Consider the following 26,850-nt stretch of genomic DNA (forward strand, 5'->3'; position numbering starts at 1 on the left):
AATCAAATGTAAAAACAATAAAATATATTAAAATTACTTTGGTTTCCCTCCATTCAAAATTTAGCCACCAGTAAATAATAAAGAAAAATGATAGAATGAAAAAAAATGATATTACAATTTTTTTAGTTTTATATTTATTTATATAAATTTATATGAATAATGCACCGACCACTAAGCAATATATTTAATTTGAATATGAAATCTACTGAAAACTTTTAAATTTCTAATTCAATGGTCGAAGTATGTGGTCAATGTTTCATTTTTTTTTTAATATCGTAAACTAATATTTACAAATGTAGCAAAATATTACCGTTTATCTACAACAAAACGCAATATAGATAAAGATATAGATAAAGATAAATTTGGCCTATTATAAATAAGTTATATGCTATTTTGTTATATTTGTAAGTATTTTTGGAAATTTACTCAATTAAAAGATAATTTTCTTAATTTTAAACTTATAAAGTGAAATATAAAATGGTTATCGTATAAAATCAAAGATAATTATTCAAAATATAGTTAGAAATATACCTCGATCTAATTCTTATTAATTTTTCACATTTCGTTGATCCTTTGAATGGTTGTCTAATTAACCATTTAGAATAAAATAGTTCCATGATGTTGAATGGGAAGGTGAGTGAAAATTAAATTGATAAGATTGAGACAATTTTAAAATTAAGTTTATTATTACTATATCTATTAGTTTAATTTTCTTTTTAAAAAAATGGGAAGGGAAGTTATTTTGAAAGTTAAAATAATAATGATATGTTTTAAATAACTTATTTTTGGGGTTTAAGAAATGGGTTAGAATACACTTAGTTCTCTATTGATAAAATACAAAAATATTAATGATGATATAGAAATGTTTTAAAATTGAAGCCAAAATTTGAACCAAAATTGTGAATAATAAAGAAACTTATTAGATTAAAAAACAAATTACAAGTTGTGGAGATGGGTAAAAGGTTACCTACCAAAATGAAATAACATTTTCTTCAAGAAAAAGTAAAATTGAAAATGATCAATAACATTTTTCTCACCTATTACCCTAATCTAAGTCCTATGATATGAAATCTTTTGATGACATTAGATTGTGGGAGTAAGTATCTAAAAGACCTACATTTATTCATTTATTTATTTCACAAAAGTTAATATTGATTAATTGTACTTTATAGGGAGGGGTCTCTTTTATGGTTGAAATTATATTGGAAATATATAGAAGCACTCTTAATTTATTTGCAATTACTTTTTTAGGGCATGAAATGTTTTGCCCAAATAAAATAAACAACTTTGTGTTAAATTTTGGAATTAATTAGTGCTCCTCATCATCATCGGTCTCTGCCTCACATATTCATTATTATTATTTGCACCATCTCTAACCAAACCAAATTTCTTCATATATGATTTCTTTTGTTCAAATCTTTATTCATCATGAAATAATTTAATAAGATAATTACTTGAAAACCAGAATGATTTGATATTAGAATTTTGTAAAAATCAAACTCAATAATTGAAATTAAGTCATGTGGTAGTCTTGATTTTATTTAATCTATAACTTAATTAAACCTAATAATTTCTAAATCCATGTCTTCTTGAAAGAAATGTATGGATGATGAACCAATATTCTATATCTTTTTTTAAAGGATAATAGGGGGTGGCAAGAGAATATTTTCTAACATCATTAAAGTAACTTTTCATTTAATTTTTAGAGTTGAAATTTCAATTCTATCATTCATTTATAAAAACAAAAATTGAGAATCAATTATTTATTGGGTAGAATTTTCAAGTCTTTGAATTTTAAATAATACATAGCTGTGATGGGATATATGAAAGACGTGTATGAAAATTACTTTTAAAATACTTTTTTATTTGTTATTTAAAAGAGAGTGAAAATAATAACTTTTAAATTTTGAATTATTAAAATCATTTTAAACAATTAACTCTTCTCACTAAAATTATTTTTGAACACGTTTTTTTTCAAGTATATATATATATGTGTGTGATAATTAATGTAATTATATTAGGCATAGGACCACTTAATTTTTCATCCTCCTACTTTCTATATTTATATCTATGTAATTTGGTTTTCATACTTTTTAAAACATTTATTTTCATCATGAAAAGTAATGTATCTTTAACTAGTATACATATATCTATTTTCAAATTCCATACTCATCACGAAAATCCTTTTAAATAACGAACATTGAAAATACAGTGTGGTGTTAGTTCTTAAAATATAAAAAGAAATAAAATAAACTTTTAAGATGAAGAGATAAGCAACTCGAAAGAATGGAGTAAAATATACCTAAGTTAAAAGTATAGAGATCACCAAAATTGACACTTAAATATTCGAAACTATATAAAAACTATATATATATATATATAGTATCATATTGTAGCCATTTGGTTTCTGTTTTTATTTTTTAAAATTTAAGTTAAAAATAAATTTTAAAACTTTTTTTTGGTTGAAATTTAGTTTAAAATTCAACCATGGTTATAAGAAATTACGATTATAAGCTTACTTTTTCAAAATTAATTTAACTAAAACAAAAAAAATGAATGGATTTCCAAACAATTATGATGATTGATTAAAATTCGAAAACCTAGTTTGGAGAGAAATTATAATAGATATCTTAATTTTGCTACTTTAACAGTTGAGCTACTAAATTCCACGTCTTTAAAGGGTAGAAGATGAAAAGGAAAACGTGTATGATTGAAGTGAAAGAAGATGAAGATTTTGTATTATATTGTGGATGAAAAAGACTCACGTGTATGGCTAAGAGGTATTGTTGTTCATTGCCATGAATGAATAATAAAAAGAAAAATGGTTAGGTTAGATTAGGTTATGGGGCCATATTTATTCATCCACGAAAGACCATTGTGTGACCATCTCCAACCATATTTGATTCGTTCCTATAAATGTTCATTTTTCATATCCCATCTTCATCACTTCTTATAGCCGTATAACTATGTACATAGAATCACGTAAATTTAAAAAATAATTAAAATATAATAACAATCCTGTTTCAAAATCATGCATATTATTTTAAATTTTGAAAATTTAAAAACAAAGCAGAAGTATTCTTTACAAGCTTCATTTTCAAAAATAGAAAACCAAAATTATTATTAAACAACACTTTAGTTTTTAAATTTTGTCTAGAATTTTAAACTAATTTTAAAAGAAGAGAACGATTATGAATGGATAGTTGTTGCATATATAATTTGATTATTATTTTGTATTGCCTTTGTACATTGAATGGGGTGAGTACCAAATGATTGTTAATATTTTGATTTAGATTTCATAATTTTTATTATCATGTTCGTTCAAAATGAGTCATGTCAATTCTTCTACCCAATTGAATAACTTTTCGTAATTGACGGTGGTATGCATAATCTTTTTTATCCTAATGTGAAACATAAGCCACATGTCTGGTCTATTTGATAAGTGTGTGAAGGGTACAAAATACAAATATTTTTGTTCTATCTTGACTTAGTATAATATATGTTTTTCTTAAATTTTAAATTTAGGGTTTTGATTGAAGTGGCTAGATTGAGTTTGTGGGTTTCCTACTGTTTAACAATTATTAAATTGTTGAAATATAACACACTAAGGGGACTATGTGTATATTTTGGTTTCTTGTTCCTAAGGACTTGGATTTAACTTTTGTAGATGTATAATTAGGGTTTTGGTCAAGCTACTACTACTCCAAATATAAATTGGTTGGGGAATTATCAAAAATAGGATAATTTGGAAGGATGTAAAGAGTTTTGAGATGAATTTTAAAAAAGATGACTTTTAGGACAAATTAGTTGGAAAAAGTCTATATTACCCTCAAGTTAAAAAATATCCTAAAATCAATTTATGAATCCTCTCTTCTCCTTCTCCCTCCGTTTTTTCACTTTCTAAAAATGTTTCATTTTTCTCTCATCCCTCCCTCTGGTGTTCCATTTTCCCTCATTTTCACGAAATTTCCTTTTTCTTCCTTTTCCATTCTTTAATTCGTTTTCTTGAAATTTCTTTCTGAAGCTCTTCCCATGGTCTCCCACCGGCCTTTGAAAACCATTTTCTCCATTTTCTCACTTCCAAAAAGAATATTTCATTTTTCTCTCATCTCTCTCCATTTTCATACATTGTGGGATAAATTGGCCTTCCTAATTCTAAGAGCATGAAAATGTTGCTCTCACCTGCATTGTTGTACATTATATAAAAGTTCTGCACACTTTACAATTTTCCAAGATAATGAAATAAAAATTGCATACCAAAAAACAAAAATGGTATTCATTCCATTATATAAAACTATTTATGTACATAGTTTGGAACATATACAATTCCTTCAAAAGTTGGAACTAAAAGTCAATACATGGGATTGTTGGTCCATAATTGAAATGCCAATTGTTTTCTAAAATATGACATGTTTTCTTGACATAATGTAGCTACATCTAAACCAGAAGCTTCATATTCGAAATACTTAATTGTAAATACACCACAATCACTATTGTTGCGTTGAAGTGGAATGGAGTCGACAATGACAAGTGGCCAAGGTTCCTTGTGTGTTGATGATCCGCCTCTCCTAACAAAGAATCCAGTAGCATCGAGCAAATTTGGCACCATCTCTTGAATTGGCTCTAATATGCTTCTCATATCTTCGGCACTCGTCAGCGACGGAAGCGAATCCCATACCTTAACTTGACAACGTACCAAGTCCAAGCATAATAGAATCCAATGATTGCCATGGATATTGAATGGAGAGTAAATGTAATCAACATTCACCCAAGGATCTTGACAGTCTTGTTTTGATCCGACAACATAGTCAACCTGCTTACTAAATGTGATAAACTACTTACTATAGACTGAAAATGATGAGCAGGGTCAATCTTGTACATGGGACCGTTAGTTGATGTTGAAGCCATACTGAAACCTGCATAAAAAAAAACTAATTAAATATAATTGCATAAGAGACTTACTAAACATGGATGCACTAGCATCTTGGGACTTCTACTCAAAATTTTGGAAGGTGAGAGATAGGTGCGAGATGCTGGAAAACTTCAAGGCAAAGTTGCTAAGTCTAATAAAATTGCTAACCCTAAAGCCTTAACACCTAGTAGAGTAGCTAAACATGCATTCTAAACGGTTTAGGAAGGTTAACACTCTCATCTTGGGACTTCTACTCAAAATTTTGGAAGGTGAGAGATAGGTGCTGATAGGTGCGAGATGCTGGAAAACTTCAAGGCAAAGTTGCTAAGTCTAATAAAATTGCTAACCCTAAAGCCTTAACACCTAGTAGAGTAGCTAAACATGCATTCTAAACGGTTTAGGAAGGTTAACACTCTCATCTTGGGACTTCTACTCAAAATTTTGGAAGGTGAGAGATAGGTGCTGATAGGTGCGAGATGCTGGAAAACTTCAAGGCAAAGTTGCTAAGTCTAATAAAATTGCTAACCCTAAAGCCTTAACACCTAGTAGAGTAGCTAAACATGCATTCTAAACGGTTTAGGAAGTTTACACTCTTATATTGGGACTTCTACTCAAAATTTTGGAAGGTGCGAGATAGGTGCTGATAGGTGCGAGACGATGGAAAACTTCAAGGCAAAGTTGCTAAGTCTAATAAAATTGCTAGCTAAACATGCATTCTAAACGGTTTAGGAAGTTAACACTCTTATATTAGGACTTCTACTCAAAATTTTGGAAGGTGAGATATGATAGGTGCGAGATGATGGAAAATTTCAAGGCAAAGTTGCTAAGTCTAATAAAATTGCTAACCCTAAAGCCATAACACCTAGTAGAGTAGCTAAACATGCATTCTAAACGGTTTAGGAAGGTTAACACTCTCATCTTGGGACTTCTACTCAAAATTTTGGAAGGTGCGAGATAGGTGCTGATAGGTACGAGATGATGGAAAAATTCAAGGCAAAGTAGCTAAGTCTAATAAAATTGCTAACCCTAAAGCCTTAACACCTAGTAGACTACCTAGACTAGCTAAACATGCATTCTAAAGATTGTATTCTATTGGAACTACATCACTAAAAACATTAACAAAGTAGAGAACAACAATGCAGCTTATGATAATGTCTTTCAACAAATTGCAAAGGAAATGGTCTTTCAACAATGCAGCTTATGATATTCTATTGTACTGGTAGCTTTGCAGAGTTTATATGGGATACCAAATATATGTTCGAATTCAAGTTCTAAACTCCAAGGTATGGTTTTTCTATTATTACAGTACATTGCAAAGGAAATGATGGATACGGCACTGCCAACGTAGAGGAGTGGATAAGAAATGGAGAGGTCCGGTGAAAACAAACCTGAAATCGAAATGGATGGAAGTGGAGAAGCGTCCGCCGGAGTTGAAGTCGAAAGTAAAACAGAGACACGTGCAATGTCAGTAGTACGACTCTCCTTCCTTGCATTTTGAAGATTAGTGAATATCCCTTCAAGGTCATTAACACAATTCTTTTCTTTTTCCTTCAAAACCTAATGAGAAGTAGATTGATATTTACTCTTCAAACCCTTTGGCATTGATCCGTCTCTTTTCTTCCACCAAAATTATCTTAGCAGCAACTGAAAAAAAAAGAAATCACAATGAAGCACCAACCCTATATATAAAGTCCGTTCAGATTGCAAAACAGAATCTACCCAAAAGGAAAAAAATCATATGGGCTTTCGAAACAAATACATTTCTAATGCTACCATTGAATATTCATCCACTCCCTCTTACTCAGTTCAAAAAATAGGAGACTGAATTGGAAACAAGTAAAATTGTAACCATTATAACGATCATAAAATGATCACAAAATTTCACCTAAGCTAATCCATCCTTACCTAGGTCTCTATTTAAAATTTCGGCAAAATCTTAAACATGTTTTTCTATCATGTACTAATTCACCGTGATCTCTGTGTGCCATCATCAAAGATTCGACTCAGTAAGCGGTCTTTTGATTCAACCCTAATTCACGTATTAAAAAGGAAGAAAAACAGAAATAAACAAAGAATAGTTACCCACCAAATTGCTGAATATTTGAGTCGAAAATCAGAGGAAAGTTTGGAGGAAGAAGATTAGGGGGTTTAGTTTTTTCCTTAGAGAAGTAACAAGTGTAGCTTTGGCTCTTTGTTCAGATCTTTTAGTTCACACCGGAGGAGCGACGAACGACATCCGAGAAGCGATGATATGCACCGAAGTAGAAGGAGAAGAAAGCGAATGTGTGTGTGTGTGTTTTTTTTTTTTTTTTGCGTTTTGTTTCTGCGTTGAGGAGAAGGAATGGAAGGTAAAATGAATTAAGGGTAATTTAGACAATTCACACATAATTTGTCCTAGAAATCAACTTTTTAAAAATCAATCTCATAAATCTTTTATTCCTCCATTTTTGGCTTATTTTTGTTAATTTCCCAAATTGGTTACCTTAGCTTCTTTCACATCAATTATTATTTAGATTTGAAATCACACTTATATAGCTATCCCATTTAAGGACCAAATCTCCATCCAATTATACAATTTTCAACATATAAAATTGAAAACAAATTTGTTGCATTTTAACCCTTTTATTTCAAAAACAGAAAAAAAATGTTATTTACAAGTAAATGTCGGTCAAATTTTCTATAAAATAGAATAAAATTTTAGGTTAGATAAACATTAGATATCGATAGACTTTTATTAGTGTATTAACTATATTAATATACACGAATATAATTAGTATTGTAAATATATTTTAAATTTTTATTATATTTTATAAATAGCTCCTATAATTAATAAAATAGATTTTTTAAAATAAAAGTCTGTATATTTAACCTTTTATAAGTTTTCAACAATTTTTTTTCTCTTTTTCCCTCTCTCCAACATTTCTTTCTCTCTAATTTTTTCTTTTCACTTATATAATTTTTATTTCTCTAAAATTTTGGTTGGAGTCACTGCATAACGTTTTTCCTCTCTCAAAATAAAACATTTTTCCAAGAGCTTCTCTCTCTAAATTATTTGTTTTTAAAATTTCTCTCTCCAGTAAATAAATCTCTAACTTTGCTTCACTCTAAATTTCTTCTCACAATGTGACTTTCTTTGTTTTTACCAATTCATCTAACATATTTAATTTACTCACAACTTTTTTCTCTCTAATTTTCTTAAAGTCTATTTCCTTTACCATTTATCTATTTCCCTCGAAACTTTTATAATTTTTCTTCTAAAAATAATTAAATATTTTCCTGTCACGCGTCTAAATATATATATATGTTCGTTTAATTAATTTGTGACTTATTTATGAAGTCATATGTATAGTCTTGTTTGTTTACGCATATAGGATGAGTATGTCTTGTCCATTCAAGTAAAAAAATATTTTTGGTGTATGGTTCAAATATTCTACTTAGAAAAATTATATTGTTACATATCAAGGTAAATTTTTTTATTCTAGTGAAAATGTGTAAGTACACAATGGTTAAAAGAAACTAAAAAGATTAAAAAGAAGAAAGTGGTAAGAATTTATTTTAACCTAATGTTTTATTTTCTTTGGAATTTTGATGGTGATTGGTAATGTGACAAAACACACACAAAAGAATTGTCAACTAATTTGGGCAGGAAAATTATTCTAATAGACTTTTCTTCTTTTCATACTTGAATATTGAAAAAAGTAGGGGGAATTTTTCTTTTTCTTTTGGAAAAAACAATAAAAGTGAGAAAATTAAAAAAAAAAATAGAAACTTGGAAAAAGAAAAGGTGGGAAGAAAAGAAGAGATTGATAATAATGGGTAGGTGGGTTACATTTGTCCTCTTCCTCCATGGTTTCACATCTTGTGTTGCCCATCAAGGGAACACCAATGGGACCCTACTCTTAAAGTTTGCTATTGACATATCACCCACCCTTTCCTACAATTCTTTTTCATTAAATACATTCATTTTTTAATCAAAAACACCATCCAAAACCCATCAATTTAGTAAATGTTCAAATAGAACGCGCGGATTCCTCTTTTTTTCTTCCCAAATAACTAACTTAAAATTACAAAATCTTAAGTTAATATGTTAGGGTTAGAAAGCTTGTATTATACGTCTAAACATATACATATGTATACTATTAGCAATGATTTCATTTGAGTTCTTACCCTCCACTTACTCAATGTGATTTTCCTTACCATAGAGTAATATGAATTTTGAAGGAACATTTGAAGAGTACGTAAAAAAAATACTACACCATGCACTAAGAAAAAGAAAAGCAATAATTAATTAATTTTTGTATAAATGAAGGTTGAATTTGATATTGAAAGGGTTAAATATGAAGAGGAAAAAAGAAAGAAAGGTGCTTGATTAGATCACGAGTCTCGAGGAGTGGAAACCCTTTCTTTCATGAAATCATTGTCCTTTCCTATTGGGAATCAAATGGTGTGGGGGAGAGACAAATTTCAATAAATTACATCCTTTTTATGATTTATGTCTTCTTTCTTTCTTTCTTCTTACTAATTTCCAATTCCAATTCTCCCTTTTTATCATTTTCATTTCGTCTTATACATTATGATTATCAATATCTTATATTAACTTCCATTTTTGTTTCAGATATATATATATATATATCTCATTATGGGTTTTCATATATCTAATAATTGTGGTGAGCCGTATTTGTGTTTATTTTGCTTTAATTTATGTAAAGAATCAAATCTTCTATACTTTACCCTTTCATTTTTGTGAATAATAATAATAAAGTATCCAAACAAGATTGTAATATTTTGTTTTAAAAACTTAGTAGATATGAATTTAAGTTAAGTTTTTAAAGATATAGTTTTTTGGTATAATGTTTGGATTAATTAACATTACTTTTTCTACTCATTTTTAGTACAACTTCTACTCTTAAATAAATGTTCCTATATTGACACAATGTTTAAAATTTCACATAACAACAAAATAGTTGGAAAGTTTACAAATAAAATAAAGTTTGTGTACTTCTCTGTGGAGTAGAAAATACAAAATAATTATTAAATGAAACATATTTTTCACACACATTAAACAAACACACATAATTAAATTAAACAATCACTTTTAAAGTCCCATTTAACAAAAAAGAGAAAAAAAATCATAACAACATTTATTTAATTAGCTTTTGGTTTTCTTTGCTTTGGAATTGAACCTAGGACTTGACAAATACAAAGAGAAGTAAAGAAGAGAAGAAGAGAAGAAGTTGTCCCCCACATGGATCATTTTAGATTAAATATATCCATGTAAACAAATTATAATTTAATGTGATTTCTAATTTCTTATTCTCCATCATATTTAAGTCTCTTAAAATAAGAAAAACAAAAAAAACAAAACAACATTGTTCAAGTGAGCTCGCTCTATCACCTCCTCGTCGTAAAGAGCGAGAAAGCATATGTGAGTTCTCCCTAAATATAGTTGGACATATGCATATAGAAAAGAACTAAGAAGAAATCCTAACTATTATGAAAAATTAATTTTTTCTTAGTTAACATACAATATTTGGACTTGATTTAAATTGATAATATATATTTTATGTTAATTAGAGCTTGTGATATATGAAAATAACATTAGTTTATATATCTTAATTTGATATAAATGGACCCACTAGTTATAGATAATATATAGATCAATATATTAGTGCAAAGACTATGAATATGAGATATTGATTTGAATGTTCTTGTTCATGCTAAGAAAATGTAAGTTGAATTCTTCATTGAAATAAACCATGTTAAGAAAGGTTTTAGAAATTGATCCTCCTTTAAATTTATCTAAGATTTCAACATTTCAATTTTTAAAATAATTTAAAATATTATATCCAATATATTATACTTCAAAGTTAAATAGGGATTAAAATCTAGATTTTTAATTTATAAAAGAAACTTGATATCTAGTTTGATTTATATATTTTTTATTTATTTTAATTAGTTAGAGATAAGGAGGAGGAAGCAATCTTTTTCACAAAAGGGAAAGGGAAAGCGATTTTGACAATTTATCTCTATAAGAAGAATTCATAATTGGGATTCAATATTAAAATAGATAAAGATGACAACAACCATATGAGACAACTCATTTCTTAATATATTTATAAAACTAAAATACTAATTCAGAATATTTTTCATTCTTTAAATAAATTGTTGTTTAATAAATAATGGTTTGGAGTTCCAAATATTAGAATTTTGACCCCAATTATTAAAAGTAAAAGAAAAAAAACAACTATTTGAGATTTAATCGAACCTCTTCATCTACTTATTTAAAATTTTGAGTTAATTAGTAATTTAATAGTGCCAATATTATAAAAATATATTAAAATTTTTGTTTGGAGGATTAATGCTACAAGAAAAATCAATTTAAGTTGTATGAGTTAAAATTTAATAAACTAATAATACTAAAACTAAAATCAATTAAAACCCAAGACTTTAAAACTAAAATCAATTAAAATGTAAGACTTTCATATGTTCCACAATTGGCAACAAACCTCAAGAATAAGTCTAACTTTGTCATATTGAGTAGTATAATACTTGGACTCTAGTTCACATGAGCCCAAAAGTGGCCCATTAAATAATGTGGCCCATCTCTCATTAATTTTGTACAAAACCTCCAAAAGTCCACAATACCTAATCTCACTTTCGTAGTAATCTTAAGAGTGCATAATGAATGATTAGAAATCGTGCTAAATTCACATTAAACATAAGATCAATTTAAACTCTACCAATTAATTTTTTTTCTTTCGAACTTGTGGTTCGAAGAGTCACAGATTTCACTCACTACTTTGCTGAAAAGAGTTTGATAATAAATTAATTTTCTTTTTAAAAATATAATAAAAACAAGAGATTTCAAATTCCATATTTATTTTTGAGATATACTTGTTTTAATATATAAATTATTTAATTGATTATAATTATTGTCTACAAATAATAATATGGGAAAATAATCGATGATTAATTGGAATAATATCTTGATTTTGATTTACCTATATATATGTATATATATTAGCTTAATTAATTAGAAGATTTCTACTCCAATATTTAAAAACTACTACTCTTTTATCACCATTCACATTAAAACTTAACTCATACAATTGCTACTAACTATTTTTACAAGTTTTTGGCCAGCTCCTAAGACATATTTTTTAATTACATAAAAAATATCAACCTCGTTCATATCGATCGAGACTCGAGTCGAGTCGAGTCAAGTCGAGTCAGAGTCTCATCCCGTCCCTACCGAAAAGATTTCCATATCTATTAATGAAAAAATATGGCTTTGATGAGGTGGATCATACTTGGCCTAGTGCCCTGCAGTTACTGCACTTTATGTACTTATTTCCCCCTTAGCATGTGCATATATCGAATATATGTCTTCAATTTTACATTAACCTATTTATTCATTTTATGTAAAACATTACAAATCAAGTTTTAATATTTTGCTATTTACTTAATTTATAGGTATTAATAACATAGATATTATCATCTAAATAAACTCACATGTTATATATAAGTAATGTGTATTGGATTTGCAAGTTGGTTGGTATATATAGGTTTAGTAAGTGTTATTCTTGAAAGATTAGTGGTAAAGATGAGAATTAATAGAGAATTATTTTAATTTGGTTCTAAACTAAACCTTATTTTGAAGCCTTTGGAAATTAGTTTAAGATCAAAACAACTTTCCCTTTGGATTTATAAAGTAAAGTTTATAATGCAAAATTTTGCATATGCATGTGTCCTTCTATGTTAAGAAAGGAATTTCAAACCCTTCAATGGGTCCTCTTAAAATTGCTATCTCATGTAGAAGTGCTCTACAAAAAAAAGCAAAAGAAATATTTATTTCTCAACATCATGTGAAGGCCATTTGGTACATAGGGTAGATTAACGAGGTTTTCTTTTAGTAAATTAAATAGAATAATATTGCAACAATTATATTATCGGACGAAAGAAGAGTATAATTATATCAATTAACCGCTAGTTATATATAATATATTTTTATTTACAACATGTCAATTGGTGAAAAAATTTTAAATTTCTAACCTCAAAGTTGATTGGACAAGTTTTGCATTAGTTGAATATTGTGCTCATACTAATTAGTTATGTTTATGTCCATTACAATTCTTGAACTTCTATCCAATAAGCATCAATGAAATATCTTTATATATATATATATACACGAGTAATGTTGACGAGAAGAAAACACGATTGAAAATGACTTTATATTAGAAATGAAGAAACCTCAGCATTATTTGAACTAAAAAATCTTAATTACAAAGAAAAAAATAGAGTTAGAGTTAAATATATAACTACTAATATATGGATATGATTTCATCAAAATCATGATATATACACATATTAGCTCATTCCAATATTCACCATCATGCATGAAGCTTCAACATTGACTAGCGTAAAGATCGAAAGAATTTAGCATTACATTTTTTATCTCAACTATTGTGAGATCAAATGATTAATTATTACATTAAACAAAATAAAAAGGGAAGACAAAAAAAAACTAGCATGAGAAACAATCCACAGCTTCAAGCTTCCTTTGCTTGTTAACTCTTGCAATGAAGGCTTCAGCTCTTTTGTTCAACTCTTCGTTGGCCAACTTGCAGTCCCCTTCGTTTTCTTTTTCGCTAAAACCGATACCGTTGTCATCCTCAATGGGGCTGATCCCTTCCTCTTCCTTTTCTTCCACAAATTTCTCAACAACCAATTCTTTCATATTTTCGCAAGGATTCAAGTACTTCATCTCCAAAGTCCTCTCAATATAGTATTCATCATACATTGTGTTCATGAAAGCTGATTTTGCACCGGTCAGCTTTTGTTCTCCAACGATGTAGACAACAATGAAATTAACAATAACAAACAAGCAACTCGGGCTGAAGAACGAGGGCGGGGTTGCAACCATTTTGATTATCGAGGAAATCGTGTCGGGAGGAAAGTAATGAGATTGAGAAGAAAGCCAATAGGTAAAGAAGAGGAAGATGAGAGAGTGAAAGATATTGAGATTGTAGAGGAAGAGTTGGCTTTTCTTGTAACAATATTTTATGGCAAAAAGCTTCTCTGCATTGATGACATCCATTTTTAGGGTTCTTTTAGAGTTGGGATTTAGGGTAACCTTTTAAGTTTGGGAAGTTTTGGAGGGAAACCTTTTAAGAAAATCTCAAAAGCCTCTATTGCTTCATGGACACAAAGTTGAAGGGATTGTATTTTTATTTATATAGTGACACATAAAGTTAGTTGATTCATTGGGTTAGGTTTCTGAACCCTATCTAGGGTTAAGCATCCCAATTTATATTTATTATTTTTTATTTTAAAAAATATATGTGTGGTAAAGAAAAATGTAACTTCTATTTTTAATTTTCTTAATTATGCATGCTCCTCATAAGGTTAATGGTAAAATTAAGGCATCAAAACAATAATTTAAAAATATGAAAGAATAAAACATATATTAAAAATATGGATGAGTGAAATGAAATAGAGCTTAGGAAATTAAACATTTTACAACATCATTTTCAAGAGGTTAATTAATGGTTCACTTAATTTCTATTAATTTAAATGCCATATAAGATCATCATCATCATTATTATTTTCAAATTGAATAATATTTTAGGGTTTTCCTTCAAGACAAAGTAGAGAAGAAGATATTTTGGTGGGTGGGATTCAAAGAATGTTACACTTTAATAATTGTGTGCTAACTTTTTATAAAAGTGACATACTCAAAAATTATATTCTAATCTAATTTTACTTCGTGTTTTTTCCCCTTTATTTTCTTTTGGGTTTTTGCCTCAATTTCTTCATGATGGCTTCATTGATGATTTTGAGTCTTTTTAATATTCAACTTAGAATCTAATTTATATTTTTTTTAAAAAAAAAAAAAAAAAACCTTTGGTTTTTCTACATCCATTTTTCTACTTACTTTTTTAAGTTTTTATTACCCTTTCCTATATTATATATATATGTATTTTTTGGGCTCATTGTCATTTCAAAGAAGAAAAAGGACACTTCCAATTTTACAATAATCTGGGCCCATTTTCAATCGAATAAAGGGCCCAAAAGGGCCCACAAGATGATTCATGGAAAATTTAACTCAAATTATGCCTACCTATAAATGATGTATAACTTTAAAAATTAATTGTCCAACTCGAATACGGATATAATTCAAAAAGAACATTAACATACAAATATATTAGTGACGAATGAATATATGGTACAAATTTCTTTTGTTTGTTAGAAAGGGAGATCAAACGTCCCACCTATTGGATGGTGGTCATGCCAAGTACTACAAAACTAGATTCGTCTCAACATGCATAATTGAATAAGTAGAATATCTGCAGGTATCGCTAACATGATTTTAATAGGAAATATAGAGTTACGTAATTTTGTCGTCCAAGGTCTTTTTGGCAAGTGCCTCTCCTACAGTTTTGAAGCTCTACAAACATGGGAAAAAAATCCCTCTAAATAGGCACCATGTTTTTAGCCTTTCAAAAAGGTTATTTGGTGGTGTCAACTTCATCACACCTCTAAACAATTAGATTTAATCAAGATTAACTCCGAATTAATTGTCAAGAGTAGTCTAATAGCTCAATACAAATTGTGTACCTTACAAACTCTAACGTAATGTGTTTCAGACTAGTTAGGTTAGACGAAAGTGTATTACGTGATTTAGAATTCGACATAAATTATCTTTTTTCGTTTATTTTAATCACCTAATGACATCAAATGAAGGCTACAAATGGGTGGCTAGACAAGGCGGTTTAACTTTTTATCCATGGAACAAACACAAAATATGAAAATTTGGTCACTATTAAACTCATGCATATCAATTTTAAGAGGAAAAGAAAAGGAAATTTGACAAAATTTGTCCACAATATATAAAAGTAAAAGTAGGAGGAAGAACAATCTATTGACAAAATCTGGAAATGTTTAATTCTTAAAACTATTTTAGAAACATGTTCAAAACTAACCAAATAAATTACACAAAATTCAACCAATAATTTTTTTTTTTAAAAAAAAGTTGTTTGCTTCCCACTAAATATTTTTGTATTATTAAAATATAGCTAAATTTTCAAAAAAGGGGAAGAAAAAAAAAGGTAAAAGAATTAGAAAGAGATTTAGATAAAATTAGATTTATAAAGAGAGAATGAATATAAGTGATGGTGACAAAGTAGACTATATCTTAAAGTAATAAGTGGACTATATCATCTTTAAGTAAAAATGACTCCAATTCATCATCACATATCACTTTACTCTTTTTTTATAAATAAAGTTGTGTTATCTATTTTTTGTTAGGTAAAAATAAATAAAGAAGAGATAATTAGTATAGGCCTTATTGTCATATTTATCATTTCTTTCTTCTTATTTAACTTAAATAAAAATTAATGTTTTTTTATCGTATAACTTATCAACAACAACAAAAAAAAATCATTTATTTTATTTGAGAATAATAGAATGTTATTTTTGCATAAAAATATATATATATAGTATTATTATATCAAAAACATTCTCTTTCTTTTCTTTTCTTTATATTGAATATGTTCTTTTTATCAAAATTTCTCGAACGAATTTTCCTTTCGACTTTTTTAGGGAATAGGATAGAGAATAAACTCATTGTCTCATTAAAACTCACTATCAATTCCAATATTTGAAAATTACTTCATACCCTAAATAGTAAGATATAGTAGTTATTACTTTCAATATGTTTAATTATTTTAAAAATGAGAATCCAACCGTCAAGAAAAAAACTCAATAATTTTATTTAGATATAATTAGAGATATATTTTCATTTCCATTACAATCATTAGTACATATTAACAAAAACAACTTATTAAAATTACAACAAGAGAGAGATGGAAATCAAAAGATGATGATGAATAACAAAAATTCTCTCTCTATATATAAAAAGGTAATGAATGAATAATTTACATAATAGAACATGAAAATACATTATCATCACTAAAAGTTTGATTGGGGTAAATATGAAGCAAGGAATATTGAGGAGGATATTTAAATGTAAAATGATCCAACTTGTGTTGAACATTTGAATCTTTGTTGTTGCTTGATTTGTCTTCAGATTTCTTATTAAAAATCTCAACCTTCTTTCCCATTCTCTTTTTAATGCATTCCATTAGCTTTGGAGGATCAATCATTCCCTTCACTATCACTTTTGAACTCTCTCTATCTGTTTCCACTCTCATTACTCCTACATCAATATTCATAATTCTCATATACAAAACAATGGTACTTATTTAATATGTTGTTTAATTAAACTACAAATTTTACATTAGTATATACATATATAGTGCATTATTCATTTCTTACCTTCCATTTTCCCAATGGTTTGTTTGATGTCGTTTTCACAGCCTTCACAATGCATATTCATTTTTAGTTCCACTGTCTTCATTTGAACCTACAAATTACCCAATCATTCAATGCATAATTAAGGAAGTTGAATATTAAAAATAAATAAAAATTTAGAATTTACCTCTTCCTTTTTAGGTTCAGGTTTGTTTTGTTTGGAAGTATCAGGCAGTTCCTTAGGAGAAATAAGTTCCACATTTTTTGAGTATTTTTTCTTAATTTCTTCCATTATTCTCTCTGGGTTTAGATCGTTTCCTTTTATTACTACTTTTTTATTTTCCATATCAGCTGCCACTTCCTCCACACCTATATATATATATAACCCAAACATTGTAAAAATATAATAACATATGATCGGTAGCAACATATTTACAGTAGTTTAACAAAGAAAAAAAGTGAAGAATAAAATAGGTCAGTTACCATGGCGAGAAGCTTTCAAGCATTTAGAGAGTTTATGTTTGCAGCCTTCACAATGCATATAAACTTTAACCACAACTTCTGTTATCTTTTTCTGTTCTTCTTTTTTTCCCTTTCCCTTCTCTTCTTCTTGCCTTCTCTTCCCATTTTGATTTTGACCCTTCAATTAAATAAAAAAAAAATCAATAATATTGTAATAATAAATTGCAACCTAAACATATATTAAGTTATGAAAGTTAAGGGTTTTTTTTTCCCATACCTTTCCCATCTCTTTGTATGATTTGAAATCCCACTGTTGAAAAAAGAAGTGTGATGAGAGGGTAATGGCATCCATGTGTGGCTTTATATATAATGATTTGAACAAGTGAAAATATATATGTAACTGACCTGTTAATTAATCTTCTGTAATGGACAATATATTAAGGAATTATAGTTAATTATAGAACAATCATGGAAACAATTTAAATACAAAATTACGACGAAAACAAGAGAAATGAAGATATATGTTTCTTTATTTGCAAACTGATGAGATATACTAATTTTGTTCTAAAGAACAGTTTCTTTTTCTTTCATCCTTGCATAATTAATGATTATTTCCTCTTATATTCCATGCTTTAATTGTTAATTAAAGTTAATATATATTTTTCAATGTAAAGTAAAGTAAGTTTTAAATATTTAATGAAATTTCCTTTCTTATTTTTAAACAAATAATATATATGTGGCTTTATATATAATTTTTTTTAATCTTATCGATGTGTTTAGTATTTGTTTTTTTGCTTTTTAAATCGTACTTATATGGTAAAGTCAAAAGTGTTTTAAAATATAATCTAACTTTAAATTAATGCCAAATTGGGCTTTCGGTTAATTATTACATTTATTTTTAAACAAAAAGATTAAATTTCTAATCCTTGTATTTATTTGAACACTTGAAGTTTAGACATTGCAAGCTTTTATTTCCCTAAGATTTTATAACTTCAATTACTAGAAATAGAAAAAAAATGATAGAAATTTCAGGTAAATTTTAATAGAAGGATGTAAACATTAATGAGAAATTTAAAACATTATGTTATGTATAAAATTGGAGTTGGACGGTTAAAACTGCCTAAATAAGTAATTCATTTACTACTAATAAACCTTTCAAATTAAGTTATGAGATTCCTTCATCAATATTATAAGAAATAAACATATGAATTAATCTTATGTTAATACACAAACTAATTAAAGAAAATATGGCATTGAAATAAAACAGCATGGCTAGTGTTCATGCAAGGAAAGGTAACTACGTAGGTTGAAATTTTTGGATTTAGCTAAGAAGTTTTCGAACATTAATTGTTTCCATTGAAAAATATAAAATATAAATTAGGTTAAATTAATTATCATTTGAAAATTCTCAAATATAGTAGAATAAATCAAATAAATATTTACAATTGATTTTGTTTTTTTAGTGATTTTTTCTTATAATGTAGTTTATCTTTTATTATTTAAAAAAATCCTAAATTATATCTAAATTTTGAGGTTTTGTTATTTGGTCCATAAATTTTTAGAGTGTTTCTAAATATTTCTAATTTTTAATTGTGTGTTTAATAAATTTTGATTGATTTAAAATTTTAAAAATTAATTGATTTATTATATATAAAATTGAGTTTGATTCAAAAATTTTAAAAAATGAAATTAAAGGGTGTTGACTAATTTTTTATTTGATATTAAAAGTTTAAAGGCTGAAATAATAAATTTTAGAATTCAATTTTAATATTTGTAGAAGATGGAGAACTCAATTTTTACCACAATTAAAAGGTCGAAGACATAATTGCAATTTACTACTCAAATTTTTTAATTTCTGTTATATGTATAATTAATCATTAACTTACTTCTAAAAGAAGAAAATTATCTTTTAATATAACGTAGATGTGTTTTCTTCCTTTAACAATACGAATCTTTCATATTTATTTTAGGGATTATGGATAACTCTTATCTCTCCATCTCCATCATCATCATCATCATCATCATCTTCTTCTTCTTCTTCTTCTATCTCGTGGTTAGGTCCACGGCTAGTCCCTTCTCCAGCAGCTTCTCTTTGTTGATCTTCTCCTCCGGCAGAGGCGGGTTCTTCTTTGATGACCGTGGCAATTTTCTCCACTCCTCTTCGGATGTGAGCCAAAAGCTTTTTCACTTCAAAAACTCCCTTCACCGTTATCAGTTCAGGAACCTCCTTGTCAATTTCTGCACTTATTACTCCTATTTTTTTTCCGTATCCAAACAACAAAAAAGCATACAAATATTATAATTTCAACTACCTTGTAACTATAATCAAAGTAATTAACTATATGGAAATTGGAAATTAAACTTATTTCATACCTTTCATATTCTTGCAACATTTCTTCATTTGATGTATACAATTCTTACAATGTGCATTATATTGTAGAACCACAATAACACCCTAAAACAAAAAAACAAGTTTTTCAAATAAAAATTAAAATAGACAATGAAAAAAAGATAAAAAGTTTCTCGATAACTTTCGTTTATTTTATATTTTCATTTTTTATCAGATTGTTATATAGTTTTGTTTTAATTTCTTACTTTTTAACGAAATCTCAAAATTTTATGATGGTTTTCTAAAATATATTAGAATATCAACCTACATTAATATGAAATGAAAAATGTTACCTTAGTTTAGAAACTTAACCTTTTCTAGAAAGTCTTGTTCACTGGGTGTTTTGTTTTTGCCTAAAAAGATGTCCCAATATTTCTTGGAAAGCCCCATTTTTCTTCTAAGCTTCTTAGCTCTCACTTAAAATCATACTCTCTCTAATTTAAATACTAATCCTAAAAGTGCATGCTCATTAAAGTCATTAAGCCTGCCAAGATACAAATATTATATAACATTAAAAAGTCTTTTAATAAAATAATAATTAAAAAAACAGCATGCACTTTTCTTTCTTTCGATTATCCCAATAATAAAAGCTAAGTTTTGGAAAAGAAAACATCATTTTATTTTCATTAAATATTCAAGACAATAATATTACTAAAAAGCATTTAATTTCTATGATTACCATTTGGTTTATTTGTTACTTATAATGTTAGACATTACGTCTAATTCATATAAATATTTAAGTGTATTTTAGACAACATCTATATTTATATATTCATTCTATTAAAAAAAGTTGGGGTTTAATCAGAAATACAAAACAGCCTAAATTGTGGAAAGTAGTGTGAAAAAATAACAAAGGGAAATGCGATGAAGACGCTGACGAGTACAAGAAGACACGTGTCATCCCAATTTACACTTAAAAGAACGCGTGTCAGCTAAATCAACTGCAGTATACACATTTCTAACTCTACAACCTCCACGTGGGCACAAACCCCATCGTTATATCTCTCCTTTCCTTCAAACTCGGACCCACCCCCATCTTCTTCTCGACTCTTTCCTATCTTTCCCTCTCCTCATAATCACTCTCTCTCTCTAAAACCAAATCTGAAATCTGAAATCTTCACATCGTCGGAAAAATTAAAATTATACTCTGCCAAAAATTTATTTCATGTCGGGTGTAACTCTTGCGATGGGTCCAGGAACGGACTCGAACGATGCAGCGATGCCGGAGTTGAAGAGGGCACAGCAGCTGAAGCCACCTCTACGGCAGCAACATCAGCAGGAGCAGAACACTGTTGTTGGTGGGGTCATGGGATCTCTACGCGTAATTGAACTCCAACTTGTTGCTTTCATTATGGTGTTCTCCGCTAGCGGCCTCGTACCATTTCTCGACCTTGTTTTCCCCGCGTTTACGTCTGCCTACCTTCTCTTACTGGCGCGGTTTGCGTTTCCGTCTCATGGTCACACATCCACCAGGTCACCAGAGATTTTCCAGGCAAGGTTTTGATTTAGTGTTATGTTTATATATATCGTACTTTTTGGTGTGATTAGGGCGGAATCACCATGAGATAATTTTTCACGGGACAAGCTGGGATTAGACAATTTCCTAGCTTTAATTAGGATGCATCTCGAACAACAACAATAATATAAGAGACGTTTTAATATAATTTGATGGGTTATTAATTAAACAGTGTTTTTGTCATCACAGGGAAGCACGTTGTTTAGAATGTATGTGGTGGTGGGAACGACGATAGGATTGTTCTTGCCATTGGCCTATGTGTTGGGTGGATTTGCTAGAGGCGACGAGCATGCAGTACGATCGGCAACACCGCATTTGTTCTTGTTGTCGTTTCAGATTCTAACTGAGAATGTGATAAGTGGGTTGTCGTTGTTCTCACCACCGGTGAGAGCATTGGTACCGCTACTTTATACGGTCAGGAGGATTTTTGTGATTATGGATTGGATGAAAGATGTTTGGCTAAACAAATCCCTACCGGCAAATGCACCGATCAAAGTTAGTATTTTTTACATATTGATTCCTCAATTTTGCATGATCTAATTGTATTACTCACTGTGTCCTTGTGATGTATTGCAGGACATAGGATGGTTTTGGTTTGGAAGGACATTAGCGGTGGCTAATTTTGCGTATTTCTGCATAAACTTATTTGGATTTTTGATCCCAAGATTCCTTCCAAGGGCATTCGAAAAATATTTCAAGGAGAGAGATGACGAAAGTCATGCCAAATTTCATGAAGATAAGCTTTCTTCAGCTGCTGCTGCTAAATCTCAGCCCTCCGATAAGAAATCCGATTGATTCATTCTCTTTTCTCCCTTCCTTTTTTGTTTAATCTTTCTTTCCTACAAAATCAAAACTCCCTCCCCTACTTTTTGTATCATTTTAGACTCTCTTGATGTTGTGTTTCTTTTTTGGGTGCCTTTTGTCCTATAATTTATTATAAAAATAGGTAACTTTTGACTTCGACTCACTACCCTACACTTTGTACTATCACATTACAAACTTAGATTGGTCATTTTCTAGTTTCTCCATCAACTCATAGTACTATATTAAATTTTCTTTTATAATGTGTTATATAAAAGTCATAAATTAACTTCATATTTTCATTTTGAATAGTTATATGACAATTATTTAAATTAGAACAACAATTGGGTAATTAATTTTAAACCTTCAATTATAATTTATAAAAGAACTACACATCTTGAAAATTGGGTATAGTTTGAAGTGATGTTTGAAGTCTACTAGTTGGTTTTTCTTGCATATGTTAGGTCTTCACTTATAAAATAATACTACATTTACTCTCTACCTATAGCTTAAGACTTCGGTACCATATAGTCGTACTATGAAAAATGGCTTAATTATATGGTGAGATTCGGCCACGTGTTATGGTTGTTCTTATCGGGAAATAAAGGGGGAAAGACTGTTATACCCTTTTATTATAATCTTGCGTCCTATGTTATTTCTCCCTCACCCGCTCCTTCCCTTCTTGTAGCCTCACGCGCTCATCCTCCTCCTCTACTCTTTCCCAACATTTTTCTCTATTAACTTGGAAGCCTATTTTTCAAATTTTAAAGCTTAATCATATTTATTTCTCTAAATGTACCTTTTTCCTCTTTTTCTTTATGTATTGATATGTTGTAAGGTGACAAACTATTGATAATATTGATATAACAATGTCTCAACTTATTTTCAAAGCATGAAAGTTTTATTTATTTTATTAATTGAGTTTTTTTCGTTTGATGTTTTTAGTATTTGTTTAAGAAGATGTTTGCAAGGATATAAGATATGTTGAGCTCTAAGTTTAAGGCTATCATCGTAGATATAGAATGTGGATTTTTCTCTAGTTGTTTTCTCTAAGTTTTGTTGAAATAATTGTCACGATTTGTTTTAAAATAAGTGGAGAAAAAATATTTTAATTGAAGATCATTGCTAATTACCTATTTAATTACTCATAACATTTTTCTTATAATATTATATACGTGATTCATTTGAATGTTACACGTATATAATAGTCGAGAAAAAAACTTGATCTATATGTTCTAGAGATCAAAGATAGTTTTAGAAAAGAACAGACGAGTAAAATAGAGATCATAGATAGTTTTAAAAATCAAAGCTTTGAAAGTCGATATTATATAATAAATATACTAAAAATTATTTTAAAATATCTCTTGATATTTATGTTCTAATAACATTTCAATATTTTTTTCTAATAACATTTCAATAATTTTTTCATGTAGTATTATTCATGTAATATTGTTGGTGGAAGTTTGAATTATAATCTAACAAATAAGTTAGGAATTTATCTTAAATAGTATTTTTTTTCTCTTTTTTTTTAAAGTTTTTAAATCAAATTATCTTGTTTTAGAAAATTATTAAAATTTAACAAGAAAATTATTAAAATTTAGAACGAAAAATTTGAGAAGAAAATTGATATTTTTGAAAGAAAATTATTAATATTTAGAATAATTTTATATTTATTTTTGCATACCATCCCTACACCAAAATTAAGTAAAAGTAGGTATTATTTAATATATATATATATAAAGTAAAGAATATATTGCAATATGACAATTAAAAATTAATATTAAAATATAAAATTTATGACAATTTAGAATTAATATTAAAATATAAAACTCGATAACGTCGTTTTTGTTTAATAAAAAATTTATTGACTTTAATGTGAGGTGGTATTACGAGATAAAAGCCTAAACTAATTAAACATATATAATCCTTTAATTAATCAACCATAATAAGTTCTATAGTTTAGTTTGAGCATTATTCAAACTATTATTTCTAACTTATAACTTAACTTACTTTGTAAAGTGGTTAGTTTAATGATCTCATCTTTCACGTAATTGATTATATGCTTCAATACCCTCTCCCCACCATATAACATTATTATTATGTAGAATATTCTTCTTTAATACATCATTTTAGATTTTCTATTCAATTATTTTAACTTCATTTTTATAATATATCAAACCTACCAAATTTTAAGCCTATTTGAACTACTTTAATCTTTAATTAAATCAAATAATTGATCATTGGAATATTCAAACAACCATCCTTTTGAGTTTTAGTCCATCTAGGAACCATTTTTTTAAAAATCAAACTTATAAATGCTTCTTTAATGATAATATAATCCAATGATTTTCTTTTATTTACCCTTTATAGCTAGCTCACATAAATATAAATAAAGCCTCCAAATCAGCACTTACCATTTTCTATTTTTCAAAATTTGACACTAATAAAAATATAATAATAAAAAAAAGTATTAGAAATTTGTTCTCTCCATAAAGAAAAATTCAATACTAAAATTGAAATGTAACTTATAAAAGGATTGAAAATGATATAGCCATTTTGAAGAAAAATTTCTTCAAAAAATGTTTGACTTTGACAAGTAATTTGGTCTCAAAATCTCTCTTTCAAATGTGTTTTGAAAGTGTTTTTTAGGTCAATTTGTTTAAGAAATAAACCAATAATAGTCAAATATTGACTATAGGTAGAAGAAATGTTTTTCATTTATAGCAATGTGGACAATTTCTCCATTTAGGTGGGAATTGAGAGTGTGGAAGAAAAACAATCTATATGAACTCATCCATAGATTAAAAAAAAATGTATTCTTTATGTCTTCATCTCATTTTATTTTCGTTACTATCTTCACCTTACGTACAAACATATGTATATTTAATAAAATATTCTTAATGATTCTCTTTCCCTTTGTACATAGAGACTTCGAGATTGGAAGTTGTTTGGTAGTAGATTTCTTTGCACGAATGAACCTTATTTGAATTAATGAATTTAATCTCATAGCCTTATTTAATTTTAATATCTACTCAACATGTTTGTGTATATTTCAAAGATGGAATTAAAATTATTAAGATTGAGATAAATGAGTTAGTTTTAGTAATTTGGTAATACTAAAATGAACAATAAAACTAAACACAATAATTTTATAAACATACTTTTACAATAATCTGATTTTCAATTCAGTTTATATATATATATATATATATAATGATAATTTTGTTTCTTTTCTCGAGAAGAAAAATAGATACAAAAAGACCAAATATAATGAATACAGAATTGAAAAATGTAAGAAAAAGAAAGAATAAAGCTGAATTAAAAAAGAAAGATTGGAGCAATCAATAATGGAAAAGAAAATAGAAAGAAAGGGGAGTGTAAGCCTAAGGGCCAAAGCTGCTTTCACACCCCAATTTAAATTAACAATATTTGACCAATCCTCTTCCTCCACATGTCGCTATTTGGTTCACTTATTTTCACTCCTAAACACTTCAACACGCGCTACTCTGTGCGTAATTTGGATAACTTTTTATACAATCATTTAACAAAATACTCATAACTTTACTTTTGTAAAATAAACAATAATATATATAATATATATATATATATATATATATATTAATTTGGGTGGTGGAATTGAAATTTTCAATTAGAGACTCGATCCAACGATAAAAAAATTAAAATTTTCAATTCAACCTATGTAATATGGATTGAGTTATACATATTATTGAGTTATTTCTAATTGGACTTGCATCTTTGGTTTAAATATTTATGCTTCATACAAAAATTTAGTTATATATAAATTTTGTTTTTTTTATTGATTTTTTGTGCACAATAATTTGGTTGCTATAATTTAGTTTTTCTATGGAATTCTATGTAAGTATTTTGTCAACTTTTTTTTTACTTGAGATACTTTTCCAAATTTAGAATTCAACTCGTAATGAAGTGGGATATAATTTCCTAATTTAGTCTTAAAACATTATTTTTTTTCAACCTGACAATTTATATTTATATTTTCTCTCAACTTTTAAGATTTTTATTTTAATCCCTGTCTTTCTATTTTAATTTAGAAAATGTTATTTTTGGTCCAATATGACGACTTTGATTTCTAGGTTAGATTCTTCAACATAAATTTTGATTGTGTATTTCAAGAAATCTAGTAAATAAAGTATTATACTAAAATTTGAATTAGAAAATTTAAATTGAAGTGAAAGTTGTAGAAGAATAATACTAAAAATTTTATTCAAACTTATAATATAATGTTTTTCTACTGGTAAATTCATACTTCCAATGTTGTTTTTAATGAGAAGCTATTAAAAAATATGATATGTTTCTCATTTTATTTAAAAAAAAGGTCATTTCTTGTTTTTCAAAAACGTTTTAGAAATGGTGTAAATATATTAAAACAACAAAATCAAACATTCTTTAAACAATAAATTCTCCATCTCTATGTTTTCA

General features: G+C 27.8%; 2 protein-coding genes and 1 long non-coding RNA gene across 3 annotated transcripts; 1 reads left to right on the forward strand and 2 right to left on the reverse strand.

The window, feature by feature from the left end:
• Positions 1-4,262: 4,262 nt before the first annotated feature.
• LOC116404427 lies at positions 4,263-7,376 on the reverse strand. The gene is made up of 3 exons (XR_004217272.1): positions 6,999-7,376; positions 6,301-6,556; positions 4,263-4,916 (listed from the first exon to the last, which is right to left on the reverse strand). It is a non-coding gene; the product is annotated as an uncharacterized LOC116404427 (long non-coding RNA).
• A 9,472-nt stretch (positions 7,377-16,848) lies between these two features.
• Positions 16,849-18,038, reverse strand: LOC105435985 (heavy metal-associated isoprenylated plant protein 8). Its single transcript, XM_031888269.1, has 5 exons — positions 17,964-18,038; positions 17,708-17,864; positions 17,412-17,593; positions 17,249-17,336; positions 16,849-17,129 (listed from the first exon to the last, which is right to left on the reverse strand). Exons 1-5 carry the CDS (start codon positions 18,036-18,038, stop codon positions 16,849-16,851), a joined length of 783 nt encoding a protein of 260 aa, XP_031744129.1.
• A 3,056-nt stretch (positions 18,039-21,094) lies between these two features.
• On the forward strand, positions 21,095-22,623 carry LOC101203000. The gene is made up of 3 exons (XM_004140594.3): positions 21,095-21,567; positions 21,781-22,086; positions 22,168-22,623. The coding sequence occupies exons 1-3, from the start codon at positions 21,241-21,243 to the stop codon at positions 22,384-22,386; spliced, it is 852 nt and encodes a 283-aa protein (XP_004140642.2). The 5' UTR covers positions 21,095-21,240; the 3' UTR covers positions 22,387-22,623.
• The last annotated feature ends 4,227 nt before the right edge of the window (positions 22,624-26,850 follow it).

The sequence above is a fragment of the Cucumis sativus genome, chromosome 6, assembly GCF_000004075.3.
Source record: "Cucumis sativus cultivar 9930 chromosome 6, Cucumber_9930_V3, whole genome shotgun sequence".
NCBI classification, from domain to species: domain Eukaryota; kingdom Viridiplantae; phylum Streptophyta; class Magnoliopsida; order Cucurbitales; family Cucurbitaceae; genus Cucumis; species Cucumis sativus.

What these genes read in the sequence shown, in the direction of transcription:
- LOC105435985 (XM_031888269.1), bottom strand. Translation starts at nt 18,038, where the DNA reads ATGGATGCCATTACCCTCTCATCACACTTCTTTTTTCAACAGTGGGAT. An exon ending in CTTGAAAGCTTCTCGCCATG is followed by an intron (nt 17,594 to 17,707) that starts GTAACTGACCTA and finishes ATATATATATAG; the next exon opens with GTGTGGAGGAAGTGGCAGCT. An exon ending in AACCATTGGGAAAATGGAAG is followed by an intron (nt 17,130 to 17,248) that starts GTAAGAAATGAA and finishes ATATTGATGTAG; the next exon opens with GAGTAATGAGAGTGGAAACA.
- LOC101203000 (XM_004140594.3), top strand. Translation starts at nt 21,241, where the DNA reads ATGTCGGGTGTAACTCTTGCGATGGGTCCAGGAACGGACTCGAACGAT. An exon ending in GGTCACCAGAGATTTTCCAG is followed by an intron (nt 21,568 to 21,780) that starts GCAAGGTTTTGA and finishes TTGTCATCACAG; the next exon opens with GGAAGCACGTTGTTTAGAAT. An exon ending in CGGCAAATGCACCGATCAAA is followed by an intron (nt 22,087 to 22,167) that starts GTTAGTATTTTT and finishes GATGTATTGCAG; the next exon opens with GACATAGGATGGTTTTGGTT.